This window comes from Chlorocebus sabaeus, chromosome 7 (genome assembly GCF_047675955.1).
Source record: "Chlorocebus sabaeus isolate Y175 chromosome 7, mChlSab1.0.hap1, whole genome shotgun sequence".
In the NCBI taxonomy this organism is placed as follows: domain Eukaryota; kingdom Metazoa; phylum Chordata; class Mammalia; order Primates; family Cercopithecidae; genus Chlorocebus; species Chlorocebus sabaeus.
In genome coordinates this window covers 21,708,161-21,727,783 of record NC_132910.1, presented here as the reverse complement: position 1 = coordinate 21,727,783, position 19,623 = coordinate 21,708,161, and the positions used below count along the sequence as shown (strand labels likewise).

Genomic DNA, 19,623 nt, shown 5'->3' with positions numbered 1-19,623 from the left:
TTTAATAGCACTTTTAATTATTATCACAAGTGGCAAAATATTTTTGGAAGTATGAATACTAATTTACTCTCATTTGGTCATAGACCTTGACAGTCTATAAGTAAGTTATTCAGCTTCTGCATATCTGAAACAAGGTGGCTAATAAATCATTAACCACTAGCAAATCTATAACCACCTGACACACTAAACATGGAATATCTTTCATGGTGCATATTTACATTTGTTGCGTACTGATGGAGTTGAGCCGTATATAGTGAGAAATGTTATTAACCCTATCCATACCTTTCCTTTTTGGGGGCTCTACTGTAGTTTGTATTAATCTCCCTCACTATAGATGAACTGCAATGGTCTGTTATAAGTTTAAATCAGGTTAATTTCTACCTTTTAGGTGAATGGAGCAAGAGTATCACCTTGGTTTGTTTTAGTGATTATGATTACTTTTTTCAGTCATTTTTCGCACTCAGGCATACCAAAATTAAACATTAAGTGCCATTATCATGAGTTCTGAATATAAACACTTGAGGATAGGCAGAATTATATGATTTATAAGTCTTTTTTTGTACTGTATGTTTTAGATGTTGAAAAGTACTCTGCTTATTAAAAATTAAATTTGTGACTTTTATAAGAAAGCGAATGATGAAGTAGCTGTGAAGAGACCAGAATTTGTCTTCACATTGCTGGGTGTCCTTTTCTTGACTGCTGTGCTTCCTACTTCCAAAGAAAGTTCTAGACCCTGGAGTATCATGTTAGTGTCCTGAGGAAATGTAGTTTCTGTAAGGGCCAACTTTCTTCTATCTCCAAAGAAGAAAAAGAGTCAGTTTTCCAAATATGTTTTAATATGCATATCGTCCAGGCAGCATAATGTTATATTTCAAAGACAAATTTATCCATTTAATTATTGTATTAAAAAGTTGGGATTCTCTACATAGAATATATTTTCTGAAATTTCAAGAATATTTTCAGGTAAATTAAGAATTAATTTCTTCTAAGACTACTCAGCATGTCTCAATCTATTCCATAATATAATCATTGATAAAGATTCACATCAAAGTATCACCAAATTCAAGGCAGCTTAGTTGAAAAAATTTGAAACAGCTTACTGAATTCCTGGAAGAAAATAAAACACCTTTTAAATGTAGGTAAAAAGTATATTGAACTTAAATATTTTTTACTTGAGATCAAAGTTTCTTTTCCAGAATTAGGAGCATCCATATCAAATCATTCTTTAGTTATCTCTAAGGATATTTGGTTCTAGACATTTTCACATGTTAAACAATTAACTTTGCTTGTTGGTGCAAGAAAAGCTTATTTTTGTCACATTTCTTAAGTTCCGTCTAAGAACGGCAGATGGGTTTATGGGTTTATCTGCTCTGGTAGCTATCACTAGTGGCTGCTTGCAGTATTACAGTAGGAAGGTTCTGAGGCTCCGTCAGTGAGTGGAGACAGGGTCTTGATGAACTGAAGTGTGTCTGTGATAGGCCTCTATGTGTGTGTGTGTGTATTGGGGCGAAGAACACAGTCTGCTTCCAAATATTTTCAGTTCTGACCCAAAATGGAACATGTGTTATGCCAACAATTAAAAATCTTTCAGGCCAGGCATGGTGGCTCATGCCTGCAATCCCAGCACTTTTGGAGGCCGAGGCGGGCAGATTGCTTGAGGCCAGGAGTTCTAGACCAGCCTGGGCAACATGGCAAAACCCCGTTTTTACAAATAATACAAAAATTAGCCAGTATGGTCAGGCACGGTGGCTCATGCCTATAATCCCAGCACTTTGGGTGGCCGAGGCAAGTGGGTCACTTGAGGTGAGGAGTTCGAGACCAGCCTGGCCAACATGGTGAAACCCTGTTTCTACTAAAAATACAAAAATTAGCCAGGTGTGGTGGTGTGCATCTGTAATCCTAGCTGCTCGGAGGCTGAGGCATGAGAATCGCTTGAACCTGGGAGACAGGGGTTGCAGTGAGCCAAGATCACACCACTGCACTCCAGCCTGGGCAACAGAGCCGCACCCTGTCTCAAAACAACCAAAAACACTCAAACACATTCTTCCTTCAGTGTTAATACCAGAGGATTGGTGGCTGAGTAAAAATACTCCCTCGTTGCTGGAGTCAACTGTGAGTATGTAAAGGGGCTTCCTAATCTTACTAAGACCTGCATTTGTCAAGGCAAGACAAAGAACTCCTCTTTTCCATTCTGCAGATGACTTTTATAGCCAAGAAGTATGTTCCAAGCTAGGAGAATTTACCATTTGGTTATTCTGTGGTGGTTTCCTCGGTGGCATGTGTGCTCCTTTGGATGCCTGCAGGGGTGGTCACTGCAAAATCATCGTCTGTGCCACTGGGAGTTGGGAGGCGGCCGGCTGGGGTTCCCTGGATGGCAGGATTTACGCCTGCTTGTCCTGCTGGAAGGCTTCCGTCCTGGACATCTGGATTAGCCCCTGCCTGACTGGTGGGCAGGATGCCTCCCGGGAACAAGGAATGGATGATGAGGCTTGTGAAGATTTGTGGCTGGAATGAGGGAGGCAAACAGAAAACAAAGTTAAAAGCAACACATTTTAAAGCCTTTTCTTTTTTAAGGGGAGCAAGTTTGGGTAGCAATGGAAAGATGGAGAGAGTAAAGTCAGAGAAGACAGCAAAGACCTGGCATTCCTCAGGGTAAATACTCCCTCGCTCCAGCCTAGTCTGATTCAATACCGGGACTCTTTGCTATGCTCCATTTCCCTCAGAAACGGAAAGCCAGAATCAAGCCAGTCCTGGGAAAAGGAACAATAATGTATTATTATCAGCTGAATCTGGTGGTATAATTAAGGCAGAAAAATCCATACAATTATGATGGGCTTTATCTCTGTAATTAAACCTAACATGTAATCTTTCTTTTGCTCATAACATTTTTTTCCCAAAAAAATATGAGATTAAAAATTAATGGAATAATCGATTTCGATTCAAGTAGATTAATCCTGATGGCTTTCATCCCTTCAAGTTTTTTTTTGATGTATTTTTCAAAGGCATTGGAATATTCAGTCAGAAACATTTATTCTGGCAACTCAGCTATTGTGTGTTCCTTGAGGATAGATAGATAATTCCTGTCTATTGGAGTTTTTTATTTTTAGAGAGATCCTGATCGAGCAGGTCTGGAGCAGGACCTAGCAATCTGCGTTTTTAACCAGCTTTTGATGCCATCCTGATTTGCTGGGCAAGGAATGAAGTTTGGGAAACACTGTGTTACATTTAAGAGATATTGAAACCAGAATGAGACTTATGCTAGATGACAGATAGGAGCAGAGTATAGACGTTTTCAAACTGAGGGTTGTGATATCCACAGTTTTGAACTGAAAAAGGTGAGTGGCAGTCATCATTAAATAATAAAACAGGCAGTAGACTAGTAGTGCATTCTATATAGTAAAGGTGAATGCTGTTTCATGAACGTGTGTGTGTGTGTGTGAAGCTGCATGAAAAATGTAGTTGCTGTTGTGATTTGTATTAAAAATGTTTGAAAAACCATTAGTGTAGTAGATTAAAAAATGGCATTGGATCTGGATCCACTCTTTTCTTGTCACTGTTGCCTTTGAGGCGTAAATTACTTAAACTTTTAACCTCAGTTTCTTTATCGGTAAAGCTGGGTCAAAAATATCTGCTTTGTGCTTTGGGGAAGGTTGAAGGCAACATATGTAAAGGATCTGCTAAAGTCCTGGTTATAGAAGAACCTCAGTAGCTGGATATGGATGTTCATGTATCAGTGTTGGCAAAACAGACACTAGCCCCATTACTTGATGGTTATTTAGGGACAATATAGAAAATATCTACATTTTCTATAATAGAAAAGCGATTGAATAACTGTTTCCAAATATTGCGCAAATTCTGTACCGTTGTCATGTTTAGATATCATGTTAATTCAAGTTGTTTTCTCTAGAAAAGAACCTATGGAGGAATGCATTGAAGTGTCTAGCAGTGGTGATATTAACTTTATTTAGGTACAGCCCTCCAATTATTTATGTGTGTAGAAAGAGTTCATCACTATCTGATGCTGGAAAAAGATATATTGTTCCATAAAAATTAAAAATCCAAGTCAAGGAATTTAATCTTTCCTGTAAAAAGTTAATATTTATATTATTCTACATTTGTATACATTTCAACAGTTTATAATCCTAGATTGCAATCCTTATGAAGTTAAAAAATGTGTATTGCCTTTCTGGATAGAACTGAATCTGATAGCAATAAATTGAAATGAAAGCTAAGTCAAATTAATAGAAAAATAGCTGGAGAAGTATGATAAAATCCCCAAACAAAGAGAGGATAATCTAATGTAAGGAACTATAAAAATGTTCAATTCACTGTAGTACACACCATATTCAGGATTTATGGTCAAGAGAGACTATATGAAGACAGAAAACATTGTGATAGAAGTGAAAATAATTTGAAATAGTATTAAAATTTTTTTTTTTTTTACCAACTCCTCTGAGCTTAGGATAGTGCCCTAAAAGCAAACAGATAAACACAAACTGTTAGACACATTTTAATATATTTTTGTAATATATGTACAACATGACTTGGAAACTTAAAATATTTTCAAAGCTTATAGAGATTTTGCATTTCCAATAAAATGTTAAACTGCCTTATGGTCTATATTACAAAACTCAAGTCAGTATATGATGGGAGACTGCTAACATTCACTCTTTGAGTAATACGACATCATCTCCATCCAAAAATTATATATTTTTCTATCATTAAGTGGATGTTCATTGAAGAAAACTTATGCAGAAAGCAAGCTCTTGTGATTATCAGTGTCCATACAGTGCAAAGTACATTGAAAACCTCACAACTATCTAGTGAATTGAGGTAAGAATAAATATTTCACACCAAGGTGATTTAAAATCAAGACAATATTAAGCATAATTTTACCTGGGCTCCAAGTTGTGTGACAAAAATTGGTAACATCTAAAAAAATTAGAGAAAAATTCATTCAAAAGTTCTGGAACATGGTATAAATATTGATACTTTTTTTTTTTTTTTTTTTGGGTGGAGTCTCACTCTATTGCCCAGGCTGGAGTGCAGTGGTATGGTCTCGGCTCACTGCAACCTCTGCATCCTGGGTTCAAGCGATGCCTCCGCCTCCTGAGTAGCTGGGATTACAGGTGCCTGCCACCATGCCTGGCTAATTTTTTGTATTTTTACTAGAGACTGCATTTCACCATGTTGGCCAGGCTGGTCTTGAACTCCTGACCTCGTGATCCGCCTGCCTCAGCCTCCCAAAGCTCTGGGATTACAGGTGTGAGCCACTGGGCCCAGCCATTGATAACTTCTTAAAAGGATACAGTATCTGTTAAACAGATATTTGTTACTAATGTATTATCTATAATCATAGATATAAATTCATAGATCTGGATGGGAGTTTGGAACTTTTCCAATTTGTAAAAAGAAGATCAGTCCCAGAGAGATTTAGAAACCAGTTCAAGGTAGCACATTGAGAAGATAGAAGTAAGTAAACTGGATGAACGAAAAAAACAATTGGTCTCAAGATATCTCCAAACTGAAAATTATTTCAAGTAACAATTATATTAAAATTTACAGATTTCTTTCATATGGCACCTCGGAAGACACATTAAAACATGTGATGGGTATTTTCAAATGTGAGATTTCTTGAGGCATAGATATCTAGTCTTGCAATAGTTGCCTGGACATTTTGCTGTTAAAATAAGGCAATTATAGGGAATATTGCTCAGTAACCCCTGGCATTGGCATAGCTCTTAGAACTAGGCAAGAAATAATTCAAGGGTCACTGATAACTAAATATTATAAATTTAGTTATAAAAAGATGAAAAAGATTTGAGTGAGGTGTTGGCATGCTCCAGTACTCTCTGCTACTCTGAGAACTGGCCTGAAGTTTGTCAAAGAAAGCTAAGGTTTTACAAATTTATTTTTATTTCTATAGAAAATTCAAAGTGTCAGGAAAGTCATCAAAATGGGACTCTTAATTTCATAATAACCAAACCAGAAGATTTGAAAGTCTTATGAAATAGACTCTTAACTATTGTTTCCCAAGACAGTTGGTGCAGGAATTATGGAACTATGGAATGTCAATAAGGAAAAATTACATACATTTATGAAAAAGGCTTACTCACAATCAGGTGCTTGTCTACTGACAAAAAAAGGGCAATAGAACAGGAACAAAAAACCCAACTAGCCTTCACATTGGCAATGGGAAAGTGGTTGGTACATTTTGGATTTAAGAGAAGATGAAATGGAAATTTCTTCTTTAATGGGAAGTTGGAGTGGAAAGAACAAAAAGATAAAAAGAGGAAAGCATAGATGTCTACGTAAAAACTGTAATGAAAGGTAATCTAATTGTTTACCAATATAATGATAAAGGAGACTTTTTTCTTAGTTGTCGGTAGAGAAATTATTTGAAATTGTAATAGCTAACACATTGCATATTTACTATGCAGTAGGCATTGTTTTGAGTGTTTTCCATATATTTACTACTTGATCTTTGCAATAGCTGTAGAGGAAGGTTCTATTGTAATGCCCATTTTAAATTTTGAGCAAATTGAGCCACAGAGTGGTTAAGTAACTTGGCCAACATCATGTAAGTAGTAAGTGTAGAGCTGACATTTAACCAGAAATTGTGTGGTTCTAGAGTTCACCAACATGGTTCAACTTTCTTTGATAAATGCGAGCCACCAGTAGGTGTCCGGGTTGTGGCAGAGATAATAAGCCACTCTGCACAGGGAAAGGCAGGGTAGGAGGGACTAGAGCTGCCCAGGGGAAGGTCAGGTATGGGAACCCTTGTTGGTAGCATGGCCTAGAGACATTGAAGAATTCCCACAGCAAATGGGGATTGATTTATAATATTGCATAGAGAGTGTACAACGTGAAACTCTCTATACTGAAACTTTTGTAGCATCTCCAGGCTCCACTAATGCCTTGACTTAGGAGGATACTCTCTGGGGAACATGAAGATGTATTAAGTCTACCTTCAAGGGCAACAATGGAGACTGAAGCTGGGCAATCAGTATGTAGATTATACTGTGATCACGTGTTACAGAGAGTCTCTTCATTTGCATCTTAAATCTTTTTCAGAGGGTCACTTTTATGATCCAAATTTTTATTATCAAGATACTTTTTGTGTCTTTGGCACCAGAAATTCTATTCCTAAGAGTTGGTCCAAGGAAATAGTCACTGGAATACTCATAGACTTAGTCACAAGAATGCTTACTGTAGTGTTGTTTATAGAAGCAAAGACTTTGGAAAAATCCCCAAATTTTCATAATAAGTAATTTAGTATACCATGGAATACTAAGAGGTCATTAAAAACAACATTGTAAGTGAATATTTTAAAACATGAAAGCTGTTCAAAATATATTTGTGGAAAAAAGCATGTTACAAAACATTAAATATAGCAAAAACATTTTCTTTAAAAATATATGTATAGAAAAAAGACTGGAAGGACATACTCTAGAATGTTGACAATGTTTGATTATGGCTAATGAGATTCCAAGTGTATTTTATTTTAGTTTTTGCTTGTATGTAAATTTTAGAAAATTTGCATTTCCTAAATTCTTCATAATTAACATATATCGCTTACACAATAATAAATGCTTCTACAAAAAATTAGACCATTATGTTGAATAGTGGGGGCTGAGGTCACATGTTGTGGAGAATAAGTTATCTACAAACAACTTAGTCTTGTTGTAAAAAGATTATTGTATTTTCCTCCAGAGGCATTCTTTTCTTTTTCTTTTTTTTTGAGACAGAATCCCCCTCCGTCACCCAGGATGGAGTGCAGTGACACAGTCGTTGTTCACTGCAACCTTGACCTCCTTTGCTCAAGGGATCCTCCCACCTCAGCCTCCTGAGTAGCTGGGACTATAGATGTGCCCCACCATGCCCAGCTATTTATTTTATTTTATTTTTTGTAGAGATAAGTCTCACTATGTTGTCTTGGCTGGTCTCAAATGCCTGGGTTCAAGTGATCCTACTGCCTTGGCCTTCCAAAGTGCTGGGATTACAGCATGGGCCACTGCACCCAGCCCCTCTGGAGCCTATTACACTATTTAGAAAAGTTTCAAGAAGGTAAAAATTTGGAATTTGTCCAATGTTAAAATGCAAGCGCTTCAAAAACAGGTGATGCCTTAAGTTTATATCTTAGTGTAAGAGGATTTTCAGGTTTTTTTTTTTTTTTTTGAAAGCAAGTGATAGTGGGAGGTGGTAAATGGTAGATACTGAAAAGTCCTTGGAGGCTTTCAAGGGGGAATGGAAAAAAGGGCACAAAAATGGGACAATTACATTTGCTGAAGATAAACTTTATCCACCTCTTAATGTTTCTTTGAGATGATCTTGGTCACCCGGAAAGTCTTCAAGAGAAAACAGTATGCTAGAAAAAAATCCTGGGATCTCTCAATTTCTTCCCATATATTTTTCACTTTTCAATCTTTCCCAACTTTTCAAGGTTTCCTGTTTTCCATTAAAATTATATTCTAGAGAGGTTGTGGTGTAGCATGATCAGTTCTCTGGGTAAGTTTTCATGAATTTTCATTAAGAACCAGATTGTCAAATACTGTTCTATGTTCAGTAGAACATTCATCAGCTAATAATCTGGGCAAAATTTTCAAGAAGCTTTAAAAAATTCAGTTTCTACTGTAGGCTTTCACCTGAGAGAAAATGCTCTCTAATGTTGAAAGTAAAGTCCAGCTGTTTAACTTACATGTGGTTGCAGTTGCTGTTGTAAATTCAACACTCCCAGGGTCAATGGGTGGGCCTGGATACCAGGAGTCATTCCTGCAGCAGGATTTAACTGTAGGGCAAGGAAGAAGACTTTCATTGTATTTTCTTTTTTTCAGTTTGGATATTTAGGAAACTAAAATGTTTTTACTAAATATAAAATATATTTAAAGGAAGGATTTGCTAGGTAAATACATAGTATTCTATTGCATGTATACTTAGACAGAAAGATGAAATTTAAAGACTTATTTAGTCTGCTAGTACAACCACAGGGGCTATTGCTAACTTTTCCCCTGTTAAGTTTTTCTTTGGCATTTAACCTCTTCTGTTTGAGAATTACTTAGTTGATTTATTTGTATCCTTGCTTTCCCTTTTTGGCTACAAGAGCAATTGTTCCTGAAAATTTTCTGATAGCTGTTTTACAATTAAGAAATTAACTCCTCTAGGTTATGCGTGAAAATCATGAGGTTCAGAATACATATTTTGTCTGGAACATGAACTATATTTAAATTTGACCACTAAAAAAGTCCACTTTAAGTCAGGAAAGAAACTTATTTTTCTTCCCAAACAGATTATACAGATATTCTGTGAGAAGACTGAAGATCTATACAGATATTCTATACGAAGATACTGAAGATCTTTCTATCTCTTCCAGTTTGCTCCTATCATTGGGGGTAATAATAGCAGTGATAGTGTTTATGTGGATGTGTGGATGCTGTAGGGGCATTAAGGAAGGTATGGTGGAGGAATTGAGAGAGGAGGAGTAGAGGATAGAGAAACTGGGGAAGGAAAGAATTAGATCCATTTGTTTAGAGACTCTCTTGCTAAGAAAAACTTTTAATGATGTCCAACTCCCTTGGACTCTTCTCTCTTCTCTTTCAACTTATCTACATGAATAAGTATGTGTGTGTTTTCATTTGTGGATATACACATCCATATGCATGCTCCCCCCACCATAACATTAGGCATTATATTTATTTCACAATGGGTATTAAAATGATATAAAAGATCACTTACCAGATGCAGATCTGGCCCCAGTGTGAGCATCTGTGTTAATGGTATCAGACTTAAAGAAGGAAAGACCTGCAAGGGATTAAAAGTGATGTGTGAGACAAGAGGTTGCCTGCTTCCCTTACTCTGTCAGTGATGGATAACCTCATAAAATTGACACTCCTGTAAGAGGTGGATTTACCATGAAGGTAAATAAAGATGAAGCCTCGGGACCTTTCAGTAGCATTGCCCCGTTTGTGACCCCGGGAGGTCCCCTAGCTATGTTTCAAGCTTACAGTACTTATCAGCTTCAGAAAATTTGTGATTTACTCTTATTTCTTATCCAATTATAAATATTTATTTCAGTACTTAATTTTACATATCTAATTTTGTATTCTTTTTCTTAAAGAGGGTTCCCAAGTTGTATAAGATTTAGTCTCCTTAAGAGGGGGAATAGTTCTTGACTTGAGCGTTCTGTTGACTAAGGAGAAGACTTTAGACTCTAGTGTTATCTGATTGCACTACTTCACAAAATGTAGAAGTAGGTAAGCCATGGTCCTTCACGGCAGAGGAAGAGTTGAAGTGGGAGGGAGCGTAGTTGCCAAAAGATATCGCAGTTTTCAAAAGTATTTACACGTTGAAGAAACAGATTAAACAGTAACACATCAACACGTCAACAACGATGAAAACCAGGAGGAAATCTGCAGTTATTTTTCATAGATCACCTCTGATTCCCTGCTATTGCTAGCAAATACTGTATATGATAATGCCATAGTACCTCAAGGCCATAGATGACCAAGCTTTGCAAATAGACATAGTTATTCCTTTTCAAAGTTGACTAGATTTCACTACTAAACCAAATTATTATTTAGATAAAAGGAAAAAGAATTAGAGTGCTTTACTTTTCCTATGCACATTTTTCAGCAAATTATATCAGCTCTTTTCCCCACTCCCAAATGAAAAGCCTCTCTCTCTTGTTCAGTCTTGTACAGTCTTCATGTAAATTTTGATTTTAAACCTACCAGTCTTAACGTGTTTTCTTTACCGGGTTGTACACGTTCCCTATTGTAGGACTCTTACCTGATTTGACTGCTGTTGGTTTGGTAGTGTTCCCTGATCCGGAGCCAGTTTTGTGGGAGGGAGTCCCAAAGCAGGTTTGAGCTGCTTTTGTGAAAACAAATACATATTTGATGAGGCAGGAATGTGTTTAAGATTTTGTATTCATTTATATCCAGGTTGCCCCCAATGCAAAAATGTCTATATTAAGGCTTTGAGTATTTTAGAGGAGTTTAATTCCCTGAAACATTATGTGCATGGTAATTGTAGAGTGGAAAAATGTAATTGTAGAGTGGAAAAATGTAATTGTAGAGTGGAAAAATGCCAGCCCAGGAGGGGTGGGATGGTGTGGGGGCACAGGGGCTGGGATGTACCTGAGCACATGGGATATCTTGTGGTGGTTCCTGGCTCCCATTTCTTTTTTTGTACCTGCCTTTATCTTTTGCCAGGACATGAATATATAATCTGTACGTTAGCTCTGTGCACATTTGCTTTTTCTCAGGGCTTGAGGTAAGCTGCCGTCATTCTTACTACCTTTTTATGAAGCTTCCCACTTTTGCCATGCCTGCCACATCACTCTTGTAACAGAAGTTCAGTTTTCTTTCTGGCCTGGATATTTTACTAGTGTATTAAAAAATCACTGAATTTTAGATATGAAAATATTCCTCCTACATATTTGGTCTAGTTATATTATTTTGTCTAATAGATGAGGCAACTGATGCTTACGGTAAACTGCCCAAGGTGACATGGTGAGCAGCAGAGCCAGTGATAGATCTCTGTAAGTGCTCTTAGTCTCCAAATAAAAATGCTTCTCTTTTGGCAGGTTGACCAAATCTGTTTTTGCTCCTGGAGGCATCCTGGAAGGCACAGGGGTGTGGCCCTCTGGCTCTGCAGCAGACCTTGAGTCATCTAAGGTTACTCTGGAGCAGTTCTGGTTTCACATTGGAGTTTCCCCTTAGTGATGAGGCGAGGTTGGGGCTGGGCACCGTGGCTCACACCTGTAATCCCAGCACTTTGGAAGGCCAACGCAGGAGGATCACTTGAGGTTAGGAGTTTAGGACCAGCCTGGCTAACATGGTGAAACCCTGTCTTTACTAAAAATACAAAAAGCTGCTTGGGAGGTTGAGGCAGGAGAATCGCTTGAACCCAGGAGCAGGAGGTTACTGAGCGAGACTATGTCTCAAAAAAAAAAAAAAAAAAAAAAAAAAAAAGGAGAGGTTGGTATTACCTGTTCTAGGAGGTCCCTTTCAGCTTTAAGATTATGTATATTTTTCATAAGTCTTCTCATCTCCCACAATCTATTGTTAGCATAGCAGCCAGAGTGACCCTGTGAAAATGATAGTCTAATCTCGTCGCTCCTCTGCTCAGTCCCTGCAAGGACTACCATTCTTTTTCTTTTCTTTCTTTGCTTTTTTTTTTTTGAGATGAAGTCTTGTTCTGTCATCCAGGCTGGAGTGCAGTGACATGATCTCAGCTCACTGTAACCTCCACCTCCTGGGTTCAAATGATTCTCCTGCCTCAGCCTCCTAAGTAGCTGGGATTACCAGTGCACACCACCACATCCAGCTCATTTTTGTATTTTTCATAGAGATGGGGTTTCACCATATTGGTCAGGCTGGTCTTGAACTTCTGACCTCACGTTATTTGCCCACCTTGGCCTCCCAAAGTGTTGGGATTACAGGCGTGAGCAACTGTGCCTGGCCAATGACTGTCAATTTCACTCAGAGTAAAAGCCAGAGACCCCACAGTGGTCTACAGGGTCTTCATGATCCGGGCCCCCAGTAGCTCTCTGATCTTTCCCACCTCATTTCCTTTCCCTCACTCTGCTCTGGCCATCCAGCCTTTTTGCTGTTTCTGGGACAGGTAAAGTCCATTCCTGCTTCAGAATTTCACCTCCACCTGTTCCCTCTGTCTGGAATGTTCTTTCCCTAGACATGGGCTTCACTCTCTCACCTGCTTCTTTATTGAGGCCAAACCTGACTGCTGTCCTGAATATGCAGCCTGCCCCTTCTTCACTGTGCACCACCAGCCTGCTCCATCTCACCCTGCTCCGGGGTCTTTTTTATGTAGTGCCCACCACCTCCTATCCTGTCATGTGACCTACTGATTTAGACTGCTCACCATTTATCATTTGTTTCCTTGCTAAAATACAGACTTCACAAGGGTGGCAACACTGTGGTTTATTCAGTGATCTATCTCAAGAAGATAAATCCATGTCTGGCATATAGTAAGCACTCAACAAGTATTTCTTGAAGGAATAAAATCTTGTTTTCTTCTAGGGCCTTCACTTCCCGTGACTTTGATTTGTCTTATATTTGTTTTTTCTAACATTATGTTTTCCATCTGGTACTTTTCCTCAAACTTTTGATCTACTGAAAATAATTGCCAGGCTGTTGTAGTGTCCACATTTGCAAATGGATTCACTCTTTATAACTTTATGCTAACTCAGTAAATTCATTTACAAATAGTAAAAAATACCTTGTCTGTGTGTCCTGATGTTTCATTTGGTATTGTTTCTATACCGAATAGACATTTCAGTGTCGCCTCCCTGCTGCCCTGCCCCACTAACTCTCTAGCTGCTCTCATTGTCTATTAACAATTTGCCGTAGCCTGCACAGCAGGCCTGCTCCACCCCAGCCCACTTTACATGAGAGTTGCGCTCCTGGAAAGTTTTGCTTATTTTGCGTTTTCACCAATTATGTGGTAATTTAAATATACTAAAGAAATATTTGGAAGAATCTTTCGGTAATTGTATTTGGCAAAGTGAAAGAACCATTTGTTCTATAAAAAAATTAACTTCATACTTAACCTTGTTTAGAAAATTAAACTTTTACAGACAACTTCTTTCAAGGAGGACACACACACACACACACACACACACACACACACACACACACACACATATATATTTGGGATAAAGTAAGAAGGAGGTTGGCTACTGTATCTTATTTCATCCTTCTCCCGTGTAATCCTACCCTGTTCATTTCCTTCACATAACTCATCACAGTTATTATTTATAATTTAACATTTCTTTAAAAATCATTTGAGTAAAAAATAAAAAATTGGCAAGAGATATTGGTAAAAATAAAAAAGTTAAAAAAATAAAAAAATTGATTACTGTCTACAATCCTTGTGAACACCATGAAGGATCATGCCTTTTTTTTCCTTCTCACTATTGTTTCTTCAGCACCTAGCACAATGTCTGGCATATATAAAGTTTTTAATAAATATTTGTTGATTGTATGAATGGATGCTGAAGTTTTGAGTAAGCTTGAGGCCCAACTAAGTATGCTTTCTTTTATTCTGTTATTTTATAGCAAGTATATTTTAATTTTTTTCTTAATGGTCTTGAACCATCTTGAACAGTCAAAGAGAAGTCCACCTAGAGATCCAAACCATTCTTCTCTATGTGTACAAAATAATGGAGCAAATGTTGGAGTTCTAGTGCTTTTTTATTTTTTACTATTCTATGTGAATACTATTTATGAGGAATGTTCTAACTCAAAAATTTTGATCATTTTAGTCATATGCATTTGGTATCATATGTTTTGGTGGTCTTTTTTTAGAATTTATACAATGTAGATATTTAGTGTTTCCAAGTAGACAAATTAGAAAATATAGTCTTTGTTCATGAGCAAATAACTAGTAGCCAAGAAAAAATTTCTTTTTGGAAAATAAAATAATCATCCACTTAAGGCATTCATTTGTCTCCTAATTTCTAGCCTATTGCTCTGCCAAAATAATTGACCTTTTACCACGATGGAGTGGATGCATTTAAAAAATACAAGTACCCTGAAATATGTACCAACAACTTATTAGCTTGTCATTTTCTGCCTTGGAAAATAAACACTGGACACTGTCAGGGAATGAGTCACAAAACAGAGCAGTTTTGATGGAGGGCAGGAGAGAGGTAGGTCTGCAACTAGAGATGCTGTTGAAGCTGGTTGGCATATAAAACAAACATAACATACTTACTGGTAATGACTGAGTTGATCCTAGAAGGCAAAACAGTAGAATCATAGTCTTCATGTTTCAAATTGCTACCTACAACAACAAAACAGTGTTACTCTTCCACTGTATGTTTTTCCTTTTAAGAGAAAATGATACTTTAAAAACGAATGTTCTACTTGAAACATGGTCAATTAATGTTACCTTTGTGTCCAGGAAGCAAAATGTATAATACTTAAGGTCCAGTTGATTTCTCAAGTTTACTCTGGTGAAAAATTTTACCCTTCAATGATGTGTTTGTAGAAGAAATTTAAACTCAGTTCCAGGAGACTGGAAACTGAGAGACCAATCAGGATTTAGCTGTCTGTTAAATCATTTGGTTTTCTTCGTTTCCCAACACTTCATTAGGTGGGTTATTAGCTGCAGACATGATATTACCCAATGTCTACCATTTGAATAGAAGGTGTTTCAGGGAGACATACCTTATGTAATTAAAAAAAGATGCAGACAATAAAATAATTTAAATGCTTCTTCACCTCCCTCTTCTTCCCAAATGATTTCTCAGATGTACGTGTTTTATCATGTAAGTATGAACACATAAATCAAACATCAAAATATAGGGTTCTGTGCATAGTTAAAAAATGAAGTCTATTATGTAGATTGCTCTGGAACTTATGTTTCCTTAACAAATAATGGACAACTTTGTGTGTTAGTACATACAGGTTTATTTTATTTAATGGGTACACAACATTATATCATATCACATTTCTTTTTGATGGACATTTAATCCATTTCCATTTTATTTTGTAATTACAAAGGTGTCACAAGCACCATTCTTATAGAACCTTTTTTTCCACACATGTGGGAGTATTTTCGTAGGTGTTATTCTTAGAAGTAATGTATCAAAGGATATGTACATTTTACGTTTCAATAAATATGGCCAAATGGTGAATGGCTTGCTTTATATTAAACAGGGAAAATGATACTGTTACCTAAACAAAACACAGGGAATCAACTGAGATTTCTTTTACAAGAAGAACAGTTAATTGCTACTTAACATATTACCATGAAGCCGTGGGCTTCACCTGGAATTTTTGAGATATGCCACAGAGGGAGGCAGGGGTCTGTTTATCAATTCCTGAGACTATATCAATGATGAGCCTGTGTTGCACCAGGATTTGGGATTTGATCTTTAAAAAACAAAAACGTAAACCTATAGAGTGTCTACTAATGGAAAATTAACTGAGATGATACATTTTTTTCAAAGCTTCTCTCTAACTGTTTGATTTATCTATATAATCAATGTTTGTTACTCTGATACTTTGCTAGGAATGGGGAACACTATGTAGGAGGAGAAACACAAGATCAACAAGTACGTGCAAATATAGGAGTATTCACAGGTATAAGAAAGAGTGTGGTGAATTTTGTTGGGGACAAAGGATAGGAAAAGCTTAAAAGAGGAGATCATCCTTGAGTTGGGATTTGAAGAAAAACAAATTATTAAGAACACAAGGAGAGCACCCAGGCCGATCAAAGGTCTAGATTTGAAGTAGTGACATTGTTTTCTGTCACTGGAACAAGATGGGGTGAGGATAGCAGTAGAAGACAGGGTTGGAGATGATATCTAATTTTAACTATCTATAGCTTTTTTTGTTTGTTTCTATCACTGATTTTGGTACTTGGTCAGATATTACTTTATATAGTTCTTTTATTATTTCCTGACTTTTTGTTTCTCTTGAACTAGATGGAGAGTTCCTAGGGCCCCATCTTATATTTCTTCAGTCTTTTGTGTTTATAATATTTTAAAGCATCACATGGTCATTCAGTGTTGAAGAATAAATGGTAAAGACATATAATATGGGGAAACAGAGTAAGATTGAGTTGAGGGAAAATTTTAGAGAAGAGATTGGGCTTTAGGTGGATTTGGAGAATAAGTATAATCCATGAGACAGACTAGCATGTGAAAGCGGTTGATAGTGAGAGGAGCAATGAAACACGGTGCTGAAGGATGTGGAAGGAAAGCAAATTAATGTTCTCATGGGCTTTCACAGGCAAATTCATTGTTTCTTTTATCCAATCAATTCGTTTTTCCAGCCCTCATTTAACATAGATTCACTCTTTGTTCACCAACATTGTGTCAGTCTCTGGGATAAAACAATTAACGGAAGGGACAAAAACTCTGCCCTCAAAGAGCTTAGTTTTTGTTGGGGGAAACATTAAATATTCAAGCAGGTCATTGCAAGAGAGAGACTCCGTGACACTGGGCATCTGCTTTCTTTGGGCATTATTTTCAGTGAATGTAGAGGGTTGGGAGCGTCCTATATATATAGTTTTTGGGTGGAGGTAGAGTTGAATTTCATGTCACTGTTGTTCTTGGCTTAGGTGAGGAGACCTGTGTTATAGTGCTGGAGTGTGGTTCTACCCAATAGCTCATTTGAACTGAATAATTCGTTGTGACTGGACATCAATGATTTAGGGACCTCACAATGAGTCAACTGCTTGTTGCAGACATGACTCCAACCCTCAGCGGGAATCAGACATGCCCTAGCCAGGAAACTGAGCAGTCAGTGGGATTAGATCAAAATAAACAAGCAAAATTAAGAAGACTGAGTAATTTCTTAGACAAGAAATTTTAAGTCTGAAAGCAGATAACTTGCAATAATGTAATTACGGAGTTGAGAGTCCAGAAATACATATTGTAAAAGGAAAAACATTCTTAAATCATTCCAAGACAAGGAGACATCAGCAAAAAGAGTGAGATAATTTATGTTTCCAAAATGACATAGAACATCAGAATTCATTAAAGTGTTTTATGAACTATAGGACACATCTCTTAGCCCTTTAGGTCTAGGCATTCCTTAATCTTATTAGCTTTAGTTGTAAGTTTCTTTGGATTATGGACCCTTTTGAGAAGCTGAATGCACATATCATCTCCTCAGAAAAATGCATATGTGCTCATGAATGTAATGATTATGAAATAACCTCAGGGATTTCATGGATCTCCTGAGAGCCCAACTATAAAGAAACAGGTTAAAAATCTCAGGGTTAGGGGAGTCTTGGTGGAATTCCTTAGTGATTTGTATTATCCCTGAGCTTTCTAGGATTTCTCAAGGCAAGAAACATACCCCCTTTCCAACTCCATCACACTCAATGGATGTAGGAAGATCTAGGATTACCCAGACCTGAGACACTCTTTATGAATCTCAGTCTAAGAGCATCTTTTTGGCAGTGAAAGGATAAAACAGACTGAACATTTTCTATATTTCCTTACACCACTTGGTAACTCACCACAACGTCAAAAGGATTCAGCACACAAGATTATTATTAATTATAGTAATAGCTTGATTGAACAGAAGCCTCCACTGTACTGGACAAGGTATTGTACAAGGTGCTAGGGTACAAAAGTGAATAAGATGAAGCCCTTATTTATGTTCTTGTGGAAAATGCAGCAAGTATTGTATCACTGTATAATGTGGTAGAGGCAAAGCGGATGTATGCACAAAAGGTCAGAAAAGAGCCATGTTGCATTTTGATCTTATTTTTCTGCATTCGTTCATGTTATTTCCTCTGCCTGGACTCCTCTTTTTCATCCCTGACTGTCAATGTTTTACTCACCCTTAAAGATCCTTCTTATGCTACCACCTTCATGAAGTCTTTCTTTTTTTCCCCTCATTTGGAGTTAGCCTTTTCTTTCTCTGAGATGCTTTTGGAATTCATGACTTTCTTATTTTTTTTATTCCACCTCACCTGATGCCATTGTTATTTGATTACTGTTTTGGGATATTAAATTTCAAGGAAGATTATATGTTTTGATATTTTCTTTAGTTCTCAGCTTGTGTGTGATAGAACAATAAATATATATTTACAAAAGTATTTAAGATTGTCAACCAGTTCTTATGACCCCAGAGGAATCTAGGACTTATGCTTGGAGGCCAGAAGTAGAGCCACTTCTCTATGGAGTAGTTTAATAGGTGCCTGAAAAACAGCCACTGAATTAAACGTATCTGAAATTCTACTAAATAGATCAAACCATATAGGTTTTTACTAATCTTTTAAAGTTTTGCTCAGAAGGAGTATCAGGAAACTATGTTCAGACTTCTTGGCAGATTGAATTGACCTTTGTCATAAGTGATAAAGTTCAGTGTATAGTGTCATTACAAATGTGGATATATTATACCGAATTGACTCATGAAACAGGGTTAAGCTTGAAGGAGTGTGGCAACTTTGTATTCTTTCTATGTAAACATATTTCTTTCTTCTTTCTTTCTTTTTTTTTTTTTTTGAGACAGTATTTCCCTCTGTCTCCCAGGGTCGGGTGCAGTGGCGCTATCCTGGTTCACTGCAACCTTGACTTCCCCAGCTCAGGTGATTCTCCCACCTCAGCCTCCCAAGTAGCTGCACCACAGGTGTGCACCACCACATCTGGCTAATTTTCTGTAGAGACAGATTTCATGATGTTGAACTTCTGGGTTTAAGCAATCCTCCCGCCTCAGCCTCCCAAAGTGTTGGGATCATAGGCAAGAGCCACTGCACCTGGCCTATGTAGAAATATTGCAACTCAACACTAGAATTACACACTTATGGAATTAAAAAAATAAGCTTGGGTGTAATATTTAAAATAGGAAAGAACACCCTGCAAATGGGCAACAGATGAGGATGCTGAAGGGAAGGTAAGAGAGGGAGTACTAGTGTGAGGAATTAATTCATGATTTCAGTGTTTGGATGACAGTATAATGCTTTAGGTAAGGGTAAGGAAAGTTTTGGGAATTTATATTCTTTGAGTTGATACTGTCAATTGGGCAGTTACTTTCGGTTTTGTAGACACAATTGAGAAAATTTGTAGCTTCAAAGTCAAATGGAAGGTCAGTATGTATTTTGTGGTGTCATAAGAAGTTTCCGTGATTTCAAAGTCGG

The 19,623-nt window shown here is 37.2% G+C and overlaps 1 protein-coding gene across 2 annotated transcripts; it reads right to left on the bottom strand.

The window, feature by feature from the left end:
- Nucleotides 1–2,250: 2,250 nt before the first annotated feature.
- On the bottom strand, nucleotides 2,251–14,790 carry AMTN (amelotin). 2 transcript variants are annotated; one of them, XM_007998789.2, is made up of 7 exons: nucleotides 14,737–14,790; nucleotides 10,786–10,869; nucleotides 9,733–9,798; nucleotides 8,699–8,788; nucleotides 4,897–4,932; nucleotides 4,445–4,471; nucleotides 2,251–2,505 (listed from the first exon to the last, which is right to left on the bottom strand). In XM_007998789.2, exons 1-7 carry the CDS (start codon nucleotides 14,788–14,790, stop codon nucleotides 2,251–2,253), a joined length of 612 nt encoding a protein of 203 aa, XP_007996980.1. The 2 variants fall into 2 exon arrangements, with proteins under 2 accessions (XP_007996980.1, XP_037850663.1); XM_037994735.1 differs by having other exon boundaries at nucleotides 10,786–10,866.
- Nucleotides 14,791–19,623: the final 4,833 nt, after the last annotated feature.

Excerpts from the sequence above, each read along its gene's own strand:
- AMTN (XM_007998789.2), bottom strand. The coding sequence starts at position 14,790 with ATGAAGACTATGATTCTACTGTTTTGCCTTCTAGGATCAACTCAGTCA. Across the intron at positions 10,870-14,736 it reads GATCAACTCAGTCATTACCA|CAGCTCAAACCTGCTTTGGG; the intron begins GTAAGTATGTTA and ends TTTTCACAAAAG. Across the intron at positions 8,789-9,732 it reads TGGGGCCAGATCTGCATCTG|TTAAATCCTGCTGCAGGAAT; the intron begins GTAAGTGATCTT and ends CTTGCCCTACAG.